The 13,719-nt window shown below is 38.1% G+C and overlaps 1 protein-coding gene across 1 annotated transcript; it reads right to left on the reverse strand.

Annotated features, from left to right (window-relative positions):
* Positions 1-307: 307 nt before the first annotated feature.
* Positions 308-10,165, reverse strand: LOC145908494 (uncharacterized). Its single transcript, XM_082995793.1, has 20 exons — positions 10,093-10,165; positions 8,772-8,830; positions 8,589-8,624; positions 8,327-8,383; positions 7,952-8,062; positions 7,523-7,657; positions 7,224-7,400; positions 6,917-6,986; positions 6,562-6,677; positions 5,428-5,610; positions 5,007-5,182; positions 4,637-4,727; positions 3,995-4,148; positions 3,632-3,698; positions 3,348-3,459; positions 2,442-2,590; positions 2,021-2,186; positions 1,744-1,887; positions 1,335-1,481; positions 308-752 (listed from the first exon to the last, which is right to left on the reverse strand). The coding sequence occupies exons 2-20, from the start codon at positions 8,818-8,820 to the stop codon at positions 694-696; spliced, it is 2,199 nt and encodes a 732-aa protein (XP_082851919.1). The 5' UTR covers positions 8,821-8,830; positions 10,093-10,165; the 3' UTR covers positions 308-693.
* Positions 10,166-13,719: the final 3,554 nt, after the last annotated feature.

Raw genomic sequence — 13,719 nt, forward strand, 5'->3', positions numbered from 1 at the left:
ATCAAGTTCTCGTTTTTCACCTTGCAAAGAAAGCTTCTAAAACAATTTGCCTCGAGCGAAACTTGTGTTTCTCAACCTGACGATGTGAGGCCTGACAAATGTCAAAGGTTTCAGATAACATCTAAGCTGTAAATTACGTTGTTTGAAAGAGTGTACTGGTTGCTGCAGCCTAACACTATATATTATAAACAAAACTTGATTTAAAAGAGTTTATTTATTACATGATATATTTATCCTTCGCGCGATCCACAAATTACAATCTTGTTTTTTTGAATACTATCGCACAAATCAAAACGCCACTGTGCCTATCCAAGGGCGGTAAATTTACCTTAATAAGCATCAGACAACAACACGTGCAACCGTGGAAGTGCCTGTGTGGGAAAATGCGCTTTCAGATTACTTTATTCGCGAATAGAAAACAGGTTAGTCTGAGGCACACATACGCTATACTGGGCGAGGAGTATTTGACACAGAGAAAAAGGCAAAAAATAAAACCCTTTTGCTAAGGCAAGTCCGAAACGGTCTGGGGCGGTAAAAAGGACATTAGAAAAATAGACAGGACTTTGTGTGTTTTCTACGGTTACTGAAAGGCTTCATGTTGCAGGGCATAGAAAAATAACAAAGAAATATTAAATACAAGCGACGTTAGTGGCGAAAATGCCGCTGGATCTGTTGTTGTTGTGGATTTGTTTTTTATGGTTTTACGCTGGGGTAGCCGTTGTCGTTAAAGAGGTCGCCTGGACTTTGTGATCCTAAAAGAAAAAGGATTGTAAGTATTGTGGTAATGCCTTCTGAAAATTTACACTAAAACGATATGATAAAAAAGAATAATTTATAAATCTTTAAGTCAACCAATGTAGCCCATATATCTGATGTGAAATTAATTTGCAAACGATTTGATCGTAACTACAATCAATCATTGTCTATGATTTTTAAAGCAACAAGGTGAGCTGTATAGTTTGTCCTAAAGATACAAAACCGTGAGTCATATTCCTAAATTTAAAGTTTGCTAGATTATCGGAATATACTTTTTTCACTGCTATTCTTATTTATATTTATTTTAATTAGTTTAGTTCTGTAATCCATTTAATTGTGTTGCTTTTTTGAAAGACACAGTTTTCCGATATTTTTTTAAACAACGTTTTGTTTGCGTAGGTTTAACGATTTACTGAATTAACTGGTAATGAAAGTTATATTAAGATTGTATTTTAACCACTAGGACTACACCAACTGCGAAGTGCGGAAGTCAGTTTTATATGTATAGTGTAAGCTAGTGGTTCTCAACTTTCTACGCTAACATTTTACACAAATAGTCCAAAACGCCGTAAACGTACCATCTCCCGCTCTGTAGGCGATAAGCTGAGCTGCTGTAGGAAGACCAGTGGGCACAACATTAGCTCCTTGGCCGCCCTCTCTTTGATAGCATCTTGCTGCCATAGGATAGTTACTTGCGATTTCATCGTTTTGCTCCCAGCAACATCCTGTCAAAATCACAGCGTTAAAGTTTGTTTGTGATTAATAAGGGATGGCCATGCACTGAAAGACTGATGCTTCAAAACGACGAGCTTCAAAATGCCAGTGAAAATCAAGTAGTTTTTCAGGTAGTGTGTCATTTGAATTACATTTCCATATTTTATAACTTAAAATCTACACACGAATATGTCCACATTGAATGTTTGTGAAACCAACGAAACTGGACATAAGAATGCATAACTCTATGTAAAACAGCCTTGCGTTATTTACCAAGTTTGGTAAGACAGTCCAACTGATTCGGCAGAGACAATAGATCATAGCCATATGCCAAGTAGTCAATCGGGTAATGGCATGGAGTACGGAAGTAGTACAACAATGGGATCTGGTAGGTGTTGATGTTGCACTGTCCGTATGCTGTATCAAATACATTTATGTCAATGTACAAATTACTTTTACAGCTTAGTATGAAGTTAATTGAACTATCAAGTTGCAGAAAACTGTGTGTCTGAAGATAGTTCTGATAACTAAAGTGTACGCAAAAGCTTACTTGGTTTGTAAGCCTCTGGAATGGTGTTGTAGTTGATGTTGAATTGGGATGGGCCATTTTTCACGTAGCACTGAGCTAGTCTGTATGGGGAGTCGCCATCCCAACAACAACCACGGATGGCAATGCACTGAAACTCGGTAATACCGGGGAAACCACACTCACGACGCTGAAACACAAAAATAACTTTTTGGATGTTGTACCTTACGAAAGCTGGAAACCAATTTTTCTCGCTTATTGTATTGGGTTTTTCTTATACAACTTAAATGAGAGAAATTCAGACACTAAGTCTTTGTTGACCATGAGACTGTTTGGTTAATCTGATACTTTATCAAAGATTTCTATCTTATTTTTCTCCGGTTATTAAATAAACATTTAGGCATATTTAAATAACTGCATCTCGCAAACGGGGTCATGGACGTACCTCGTAAATAAATCGACCGATTCCATTGGTAGGGTTTGATGGATCGTACAAATGGTATAAGTTCTTGTCGAATTTGAGTCCGTACTTGAACAGGGGCAAGCATTCGATGGGAGAGGCAAACTCACCAGGTCTTTTCACGGGCATGTAATCTAAAAAGGTTTTATAAATTTAATGAAAGTTTAAGCAGCGAAACCAGATTAGATTTTCGCTGGAGTCTTTTGGTTGTCTACTGCAGTGATTTTCAACCGGTGTTCCGCGGAACACCAGTGTTCCGTGAAAGATCTTCAGGTGTTTCGCAAGAAGTTTATTACTTTGACTGATGTTCCGTGGAACACGGGTCGGAAATCACTTGTTTATCACAAAGGGTGTAAATAGCTTTGTGGAAGTAATCATCCACTATCACCAGTTTAAATTTTCCATCGTGAATTGCTTCATTTAATGCTGTGTAACAATAAGATTTCTTTTGTAACAATAAGAATGTAATTGCGCGAGCTTGTTGCTGGTTAAGTACAATGCCGCAGTACTTCCAAACAATTTGGTGTTCCGCAAGATTATTTTGATAGAATAAGTGTACCGTGACTCAAAAAGGTTAAAAAATACTGGGTACTGTATACTGTGCCTGTTTTTAAAACATAGGCCGTTGCTATTACTATGTATTAGACCAAAAGTCTGATAGCAATATAATGTCTACAGAACAAATTACGATGGGAAAGCAGAAATACGATTCATTTTTTTCCTAAAAAAAGTTTCCGCGATTAAATTGCTAAGCGATGCCCTTTGAAACTCAAAACGATGCAAAATTTGGAGAACTACTGGTTTAGGCACAAAGTTGGCTCAATCGGTTGCGGAAATGTTCAGGAGACAAGATAGATTTTTTTATTATAGTTTCAAACTAATCTGACTCACATGAGTTGAAATAGATGTAGAAAACGTTGTAGTAACACCACGGAATTGCGATAGCGGTGGTGATTTGACCGTCGGTTGCGTTACGCACTTCGATATCGGTAAGGAAGACAGGCTGAAAACAAAAAGAAATTAGTCCTTAAACAAATAAAAAATCCCTGAAACCTTTGCTAACGTTTTTTGAAAAGTTGTTTGCTCATTTTCGATCAAAGAGGATTGCAAAAATATTAATATATATTGTTTCAAAGTTTATATTAATTTGAAGATTCGTATCTTTATCGTCTTACGTTGTAGCAGCAGTACGGGGCGGTTTCACATTCAGCAGCAGAGATACCAATGTAACCACAGTCGAACCTGACAACGAAATAGACGTTAATATTGAAATTATTCTATAACCACATACCGCAAGCGAAAAACAAAACGGATAGGAGTTTGAATTGAATAAATAGCTTTTTTTTATTTATTAATTAAATCAATAACAATTCACTGAACTGCGTGAATCACGAAGCAAACTATCCAGTTAAATGATATTATTCACAAAATACCATATATTCCCCGCAGTTTAATCACTGTCTAAACAGTTTTAAAGCAAAGGTCGCTTTATCAATCTGTATGTTTTAATAACGTCATCAGTCGTGACGTAAACCTACCTGGTGCGGAGGTCGTGAAGAGCACAAGTGTTGACTCCGAGCGATTCAAAATGGGCAAAGTAAAGCTGACTACCGGGGTAGACACCAGATGGCAGCACAGGGACGTATGGGCGACCAAGACTGGTAAAGTAATTTGGGTCTTGAGATCCGGAAACTGCGAAAATAAACATGTGTTATATAACAAGTAAAATAAGCTACACAAAGGAAATGCTAAAGAAAGAGTGTGTGGTACGTTACAAGTAGATTGTAAAAATCAATACCCAAGTGGTTACATTATAACTTGTAGCAGTTTTGTATGCTGAAAAGACAATAAATAAAAAAACAACAATCTTATAACAACGTAACAACGTTTTTTCAAAGCTCCAGAGCCAAAATTTTGACCTTGCATACAATCGAACCAATGCCTATACATCAACACTGTAACGTAATATTTTGCTAAGAAATGCGCCCGGGGTATTTTTAAATCGTTGTCGTATCGTTATTTAGCAGAAAGCGATACTATTTGTTTTGAAAAAACACGAATTTCGATTGTTACGATTGATCGTAACTTGATAACGATGAATGTGAAATTATAGCTCGGTTTTTACAAATCTGACACTACCTCAAAACACATACGGCGGCCCTTTAGTGGAACGCACTTACCAGCTGTGGTAATGTATTCGAGGAGCTGTGAGCTTGAAGCACCGCTCTGTGATGCCAGGAGAATCATTCCCATCAATGGGTCGATGGAGCCCTGCAGGTAAAAACATGACGGAAATTAGCGTTTGTAATAAATCATATAGATATCAAAGTATATGAGATTCTGCAATAAGTTTTGAGCTTAAAGTGTCCTTTTTGTCTCATCAACATGCCGTGGAAATGTAGAAATCAGTTGCAGTGTAAAGTGAATATAAAAATGGTAAAATCATTAAAAGTTTTATTTGCAGTTTAATTCTTTTCTGATTGATTTAACCAAACCAAACGATTTACAACAAGTAAAAATTATGTCACAGCCACTACAGTCCTCACGTACGGAATTAAGCAGACTTGAGAAATAGAAATCTCTTCCATTGTCAACTCCAAGTAGAAGCGGAAGGATGGAGGAATCAATGAAACCGAGGTTGGTGAGGTAGTTGATCATAGCAACCTTGTTGTTTCCGTCATTGAATCCACCGTTAAGGAGAATGTGAACCATAGAAGAGTCGAGACCTACGCAGCGTCACGTCATTCGTTCGGTTAATCATATGAGGCGTGTTTGTTTTCAAAAAAAAAAACAGCATTGGCTGTAAAGTTTACAATTAATCATAATTTTCTCTTTGCGTGAACGGCTGCACCGTAAATTAACAGCAATATAGTGCAGACAAAATGATTACATGGACACCGATGAAACCTTAGAGACTATCAAATGTTATTCAATGACGATTTATGTGCAATGAAACTTTCTCAATTCTTACCAATGCTAGACAAAATCATTTGTCTGATCAGAGCACTGGAATCTTGTCCATTGTTTGTGAAGAGGGAGAGGAGTTGCGGAGAGGTTACCTTGGCCAACGCAGAAAATATGTAGTTATCTATTGTAAGGGACTGGCGAAGCGCTGGTGTGCCCACAGCTGCTTTTAGCGCCTTTCGTTGTTCGGCTGCAATATAAACAGTGTATTTGTATCAGCTGTAAAGTTTTTGTTACTGACTTTAAGCTATACAGAACACAACTTGATGGGATCTTGTTGTCGTGTTTAAGGTTCATGTTTACAGACTGGTATTTATCACACATCAAAAGCAACTACAATGAAGAGTTTGTTCTAGAAAGGGAAGGGTTTTTTCTGACCAAACCAAAATGACTTTAAGCTCGACCGCGTGACCGAAATGGCGAAGAATTTTCCCAGGATATATCCGTGTGCGGATCGGAAAGGATAGGCAGGCACAGGCGTCGCAATGCTTTAGCGAATGTTTTGCCCTCAGGCAGCACAAGGCCGGTGCCGATCGATCCACTAACAACCCGTTGCCATCACGACTATCCGGACACAAACTTGCCACAACCAATAAGGTGCTTACATGCAAATTGATACGTTTTTACAGTACAGTAAAGTTATAAACCAAAGGGTTTTCGGGGAACGGGTGATTATCAGGAACAAGATGATCTTTTAGCTATTATAGGATCTATATGAAAACATAAAAAATTAAACGCACTGCATAACTATGATAACTAGCGCAATTGTTGACTTATGTAGAAATGATAATATTTTGTGTAAATATTTTAAGTTGCATTTGTTCTGAGCAAACCAAGCAAACCAGTTTTACAGGTATGTCACCTAAATAGTTCCAATCTATATTTGTTTTTCAAAGCGGTCACGTCTTTCTAAACTTGTACTATAACCAGTTACGGCAAAGGTAATCACCGTCTATTATTCTAAAATTTGTTTAAATATTCAAATTTCTTGCAATAAATGTACTTTAGTTGGATAGGAAGTACACTGGTCAATTTCCCCAAAAATCGTTTGAGAAAAACTCTAGGCCAGAGCGGTTTAAACGTTCACAGCCTGACTTGCCAAAGGGAAATACAAAAGGGTAACGATGAAGGATGAACTTACGAGAAAGAAGTTCTTGCAATGCTGGTGAGGTAATCAGGTATTGGAAAAGTGTGGCCTCGTGTCCAGATGTGATATTGGAGCAGCTGCATGAGGCACGAGATTGCTTCAAAGTACCCCTGTAAAACACATAGGGTTACGCATTTAGATTACGTTTCATTTTTGCATTGTTTTATTTGCGGTTAAATATAAATCACATGGTGGCAATTCAATGTAGCCGGAATCAGCCAATACTAAACAAGTGTTTAAAGACATCGCGGTTTAAAAGCTACCCGCACCACAAACTGTAATACAAGTGGCAAAACAGCGTGTGTGTCCATATTTACAGACAAATAAAAGGAATTTTTTTACAACATACTCGCAAGTTGCCTCATCAAGGACCATCATTATGAGACCAGGAAGTTGATCTGGTAACTTCGTTGTGATATCTGTTGGAAATTACGATAAGGTCTATGATAACTGGTCTATTCTACTTTCTTACAAGGATTATGCGGCTGTTAGTTATAAACCAGTTCATGGCTGCTGTCACCGCATTATAGGTAGAAAAAGTTTACAATACTGTCGTTTGTTTAATGTCTACAGCAATTATCCATAAAAAATAAATGTGTCAAGGTTAAAAATAAAAGGTAACAAACGACAACAAAACACGTGGAACCCCAACTTACTCTTTTTTGAGAATTGGTTAAAGAGAGAAACCCAGAACATGATGTCAGTCTGTTCTTCACAAACGCACATTTCTCCTTCAGGAAGTTCATCAGCTTCGCTGACGATGTCGTTGGCTTCGCAACCGCGTTCGGTGGTCATGGCAATGAGGGGTAGCACCGTCTGTTCATCTTCTGGGCCTATAACGAAAATATCGCTGTCTTACCAAGAAAAATAAGGGTTGTTTGGTCTGTTTTTGAGCTAGCCATGATAAGTAGGCATATCATACGAATGCAAAACAAAATAGTAACAAAATACTTACAATGTCCCGAAGTGTCTTTAGTTTTCCTGCAGAATTGGTTGACGGCGAGCAGAATCGACAAAACCTGCTCCTGGGTGGTTTTTCCATCACGTTTAAGCAGTGGCAACAATTCTGTCAGAATTCTCATAGACTCGGCTAAAAAATTAAAATTTGTTTTTGAATAATTACGACAGAGCGTTTGCACAAAACAATTAACGTGGTAAATTTTTGCAGCACTATGAGCGTTTACAAGTCATTTTGTGTGATGTGAATTCAACACAACGAAAGCTTATTTCGTAATTTCATAAATATAAATAGTTGATATAATCGTATATATTGTTGAACGAATTCAAATAAAAGTACAAATTCATGTCAAAATAGTTTTTTTCATAACACTCGTTGTCAAGTATAGTTCTGTTAAATACAACAATAAGTCTTTGTCATTCTTACTGTGAGTGAGACCAGCTGAATTGAGTACATTCATCTGTATTTGTTTGGAGAAATCCAAGTTGTCATACATGAGGTAAGGAACGACAATGTCAATGGTGTCAGTAACATTTCCTGGAGACAGGTTGTTATCGTGATTAAAAAACAGTCACACGACTAATAAGTTATATAGTTTTAAAAAGATTTTAAAAGCTTGCAGTTTATAATTAATCGTGTTTGTTTTTCCCAATAACATTAACGAGGCTAACCAAAATCGTAAGTCAGTAAAATTTTGGCATTTTCAGCAACAAATTATTCAGAGTAGCAAATCTTACTCAATAAGTTCAAACCAAACGAATTGAAAAAAACAAACAAATAAAGATTAAAACAACTTCGAACCTCCGTTTCTGTTGACCAGCACAAGAGCGGATGAGAGGAGAGCCATATTATCGATATCTGTGCAAAAATAAAATATTCTAAACTCCCAAATTATTTCCACGGTGTGTGCATGAGTGGTAAAAAATAAAACATTGGAATCTACTTAATGGATTAAGAACAAAAACTAACAGTTTAATATTATTATTTTAGTTTTATAAATTTGCACATAACTTCAACTTTAGGACGTAAAAATTGTCAGGTGTGTGTTAAACAAAACCCTCACCATATCCTGTTTCGTCAGGTCGTGAATTCGTTGGCACTAAACAAACAACAATTGGTAAGAAACTCTATTTTATTTCCGAATTAATGTAATGTGTTTTTGGCCTCGAGCCTGCGAGCGTTCGTCATTTCATTGTTTAGAAACTTTTACAAAACAAATACATAATGCTGCCTCGTGGACACTTACCAGCGCACACAACTGCCGCTAGAGCGAGCACTAGAGCTGCTATCTTCATTCTGTTTGCTCTGCAAAAAAGGACAATGTAAGCAAAAATTTAAACAATTCTTTTAAACAAGCGGTGTTACTACTCGGAGCAAGGGCGTTAACCTTTGCCAGGATTACTTGCAAACACGGCAATTAAACGATATTTAAATTAATCGCCTATAAAAGCGGTCAATGCATCACGGCGAAAAATGCTATGACACCAACGATACAACTTTTTGTAGCATGTCAAATATTTGTGGCATTCAGGTGTTTTGTTTGCAATATCACAGGCTTTACAGTGGGCAACAAGATTTCTACATCCACCACTGTGGTCAGTTAAATGATACTGTTCGTCATAATTAAGACTCACTGTGACGAAACAGTGGCAGTTTCGTTACGTGTTAACGGACGTCCGACAGACGCCCTGTTGGTAATTGAAGTCACGTAATCACCAAATTGTCATTTTCCTCCCAGCAATAAACTCATAATTTACAGACCACGGCGCTCAGGTTAATTACCGCGAAACGACCCTGCGGTCGAGGACCAATAGTACTTGAGTTACACGCGGAAGTATTACGTGCAACGGTTTGCTTTGTGACACAGTTAAAATATGCGCGGTTGGCGTTAAAGTTCTTCCGGCCAAGAGGTGCCAGTCCACAAAGCGGACAGCCTGAGGGCAGTTTTGACCTGGCGCAAGGCTGCTCAAGACCGAGGGCGTTGTCTGCCGGCGTTTAGGCGTTATTAACAATGTCCTGTTCACCTGGTTTGGTTTAAAAAATTGAAACAATTACCGCAAAGGGAGGACGAACGCTACAAAAATGTTATATCCGCCATGAAGGTTGCCAGATAAATAAAAACAAAACATTGCGTTTGCGTTTTATAACGTGTTTGTTTCAAGTGCAATGGAAGAAGTTTTAATAATATATTGCTGTTTCAAAAGTTTGAGCTAATTAGTCTTTTGACATAAATGCACTTTCAATGTATTGCATTAATAAATCTTAAAGATGGCCAACCAAATTACAAAGAAATAAAAGCGAAGTCATAAAAATCGCACACACCGATTGCAACAGTGCAAAAAATACAAATTAAAAAAATTATTCTACATTAATTCCAATCACAGTAAACCAATCTGTTTTCAATTATAGTCAAGTTACGACAAAGGGCGTTTCACAAATCATAATCGCTATCACACATATTTGCAATAAGAGTCACTTTTATTTCGGTTCGATATTACGCAAAATTAATCCACGTAATTTTGTATTTGCGCCACATTAGAGTTCAAAACTAAATGTATGCAACATACCTCTTTTTTTAAAAGCAGCAAAAATCCACAGTAAAGTTGGGCTTGCAACTGTAGTTCAGCCTGGAAGCACTCGAGTTTCGAATGATGTCTATCCACTCTCGCGCCGCCTTTCAAATATGGGCGCCCAAACTTTTTTCTCACCCTGACATCAGTGGCTGGCAACCTGGGCGCGCCTTTCCGCACGCAGACACTGTCTTGCGCCTTCGCAACGTGGCCCCAGGCACTCCCGGCTAATTGTTATCGGCGATGACCGGAGTTCTAGAACACTTCCGCGGTTGTGTGGTTTAGAATGCAAATCACGAATGTGGTGGCTTTCTCACAAGATTCTATTTCAATAAGCGTTGTTTTTAGTGATACTGACGATGCAGAATAATAGACGAAATATATATATCAAAAACGAGAAACAAAAGAGCTCTACTTTCTCAAAAGATTTATCATCCCGTGGAATCAAAAATTCGCAGTTTTGTAGCAAAACGATGGTTTTAGAAGCTGGCAATAACCACAAAAAGTCGCACTAAACAACACGAATTCCATCAATGGTTATAGGGACGTCGTTTGTATAAAATAACAAACGTATTTCAATAGGAATGAATTCCATTTCCATGAATAGGAGTTTTGTTTTATCTGCCAAATTGTTAATGTTTTGTAATTTAAAGGAAGACCAAAATAAAACGATCACAAAATATCAAATAATTTGGTGTAGGACTTTTTCAATTTCACTTAAAAAAAATTATTTCTATACACCACTGAGTTTACTTTATATTATATTTAAAGGTAATTTCGAATATTCGGTGGCTATTCTTAGACGATTTCGGGGAAAATAGTCATCCTAGAACAATAGAACGCGAATCGGGGGGTGTTTGTTGCGTATAAGAATGTAAACAAGGTTACTGTGGCGGTTTCTAAGCGAAACATAAATCTGCTTTTCCCAAACAAACCTGAAGCAAAGGCAAACTCTACTTTGTGAACCGTTCGTCTAATTTCGTAATGCTATTTTTACCGACGGTTCTATGCACCAATGTTTCTATGAGCAACATAAACAATACGTTATAAAGTGCCAAGAAATTATGGATAAAAATAATAATCAAGGCTTAGCAGTTGACCCCAAAAGTTGCTTCTGACTTCGAAAAGTTCAAAGCAATCGCAACTTGGATATAATCCTAATGGAAAATGAATAACTTCCTTTTTAGAGAGTTTGGTGGATTACGACGTGCTTTAGAAAATTGTCATCCCAGAATTTATTGTTTGAAATAAAAGGTTGAAAGTTTGGAATATGGGCATACAAACTGTTTTGCAATTTGAGTCAACGGGTTATTTAAACCACACATCTACGTATGGGTCAGTCGTTTCGCTACAACGTTGTGTCGTTTTATGAAGTTTAGTCCCCCCCCGAAGCGGCTTTTCACGTGGCCCACAATTAAACGAAGGGGCGAGGTGTGTGAATCTGACGCGTTTTCGGTCATTGTGACGTCGAAAAAGGGGTCGTAGTTATGATCGATTAGCATTCGGAGCAAGTTCTCTGTCCTGTTAATTGCACGAACGTGTTAAGATTACGGTAACTGATTGCCCGACGATGACAAGTGACAGCCGCCCGAACTTCCTCGCTGTATTATGACCTCATCCGCTTTTGAAAAGAAGTTTACTGGAAGACTTGACCTTCTAACAACGCTCTTGTCCGATTTCTATTGCTTTTACTGTGATGGAACAACCAAAAGTAAGTGGCCGACTGCCAATAAAATATCTAGACATGCATTAAAATGCACTTAATGTTAAATATTTTTGCAACGAGTTCAATGTATTTTACAACTGCGTATCACATGACTTTTTTGGTTTGTAGGCAGTTGGTGTTAAGAATTAGTACATTATATCTTTTATATATTCAATCTTATCAAGAAATGTAGGACGCGTGGCTCGCGTCTGCGGCATTTTCGTCGCAATGAAACAACACTTATCCGAAACGATGACAATAAGATGTAATTAGCGTTCCTGCGGACGCGGTGTGGCATCAAACCATATCAAGTCGTTTCATGTTTAATTGCTGTCGCACGATTCACAAAAATCCAAAGCACTACAGTCGCCAAAAACTCTCGGAAAGTCGACGAGGTCTTTCTTGACGCGAGGTACCGCCTTTTGCCCCACTTTAGTGAGTAATTAGCCGCACTATGGCCGTGCACCATCTTCTAAAACTCGTGCGAGTGCCAATGAACGTGGGAATACGTGCTCGTGTCAGGTGGTGCTGTGTGATGCTGCGCTTGGTTGAATTCATTGAAGAATATTTCTAATTACTATCCAACCATCCTGTCGTCCACGTGAATGGTCAAGAGAATAAATTATAAAGCTTCGAAAAGTCAGTCCGCTGGGTTTTGTCATTAATGGATAAGTGGGAACTTATACAGACCCAACTACAACCTCTGGACATATAGATATATACTAGTACCTAACATTCTATGTATAAATGGTTTGAACTTGTGAAAAGCTTCACCAAACCACAAGCTATATTCTCCAAAAAAAAACATTCGACAGCTAAAAAAGGATAGGATATTCCACATTCACTTTTGTGATGCTGTGTAGTGAATACTTGTTTTGATATTATAGATTTGTGCCACTCTTACTTAGGGGTCATGACTCTTTGTTAAAATGACATAAAAATATGAGGTAAGTTAACAACAAGCACAAATATTACAACTAAGAACCGTATATGACACCCGTGTTTAAGTCAAACAGTGTTATGTGATTAAAAGTTTCGCGGACAAAATCGGTTTGCGCTCAACTTTGTCACTTGCCTGTGCAAAGAACAGCCTGACCTGGCATCATCACCTGGCCTCAGGGCACCATAACTCTGTGCTGTTGGTCGACCACAAAATCAAGCCAGGCCTCGGGGCGGAGAACATTGTTCCTGCGAGCTCCACGGACGGTCTGCGCTCTGTTCCTTTTTTTTTCACGCGGAAATTTTTTTCATTCTTTTCTGCAAAAAATAGCTTTTTCTTCTGTACGCGTGTGACTTGTTTGTGTGTTTGGAGACAAGTGTCACAGGCTGACACAAAAAAACACCAACAACAAAATTTACGCAGCAATATAATTGTTGTCCTGTCTTATTGATTATATGTTGCTGGTGCCGTAGGGGAATATGTTCGATCCTATATGAAACACTGATAATACAAATTCTCAACCACCTTTCCATACGCACTGAACAAACAATAAAAATAAAAACCTAGACTTTTGCCCAAAAACGTCGATCGAAGGTCATTTCAAGGTCATCGCGTGGGTCTCGGTTTACCGCGAGTTAAGTCGGTCGGTGAGTTCTTTTGTAAGCTTAAGTTGTTCTCCCGCTTCAAGAAAGCCGAATCAATGTCGAATTGTGATTGGCTTGATTGAAAGTTTGCAAATGTCACTAAATTTAAACGATGTGTTTGTATATATGTGTCCAAAGTTTTAACTGCTCTTTTGCCGTTACAAACTGCAGAAGACCTTAGCATAGCAAACGACATTACGAGACGAATTCGCCCGACGGCTTTTCTCACAAGAATCGCCGGAGACAACGACGGGTTCTGCCCTGGGGCTAATTGTCGTATGGTACGGAATATCTCTGCTAAGTCAGACTGCTTTCTTCGCTTAGGGCCGCACTTC

This window comes from Ascidia mentula, chromosome 7 (assembly GCF_947561715.1).
Source record: "Ascidia mentula chromosome 7, kaAscMent1.1, whole genome shotgun sequence".
Lineage (NCBI taxonomy): Eukaryota > Metazoa > Chordata > Ascidiacea > Phlebobranchia > Ascidiidae > Ascidia > Ascidia mentula.

Excerpts from the sequence above, each read along its gene's own strand:
- LOC145908494 (XM_082995793.1), bottom strand. The coding sequence starts at position 8,820 with ATGAAGATAGCAGCTCTAGTGCTCGCTCTAGCGGCAGTTGTGTGCGCT. Across the intron at positions 5,183-5,427 it reads AATGATTTTGTCTAGCATTG|GTCTCGACTCTTCTATGGTT; the intron begins GTAAGAATTGAG and ends GACGCTGCGTAG. Across the intron at positions 1,888-2,020 it reads TCCAGAGGCTTACAAACCAA|CATACGGACAGTGCAACATC; the intron begins GTAAGCTTTTGC and ends TATTTGATACAG.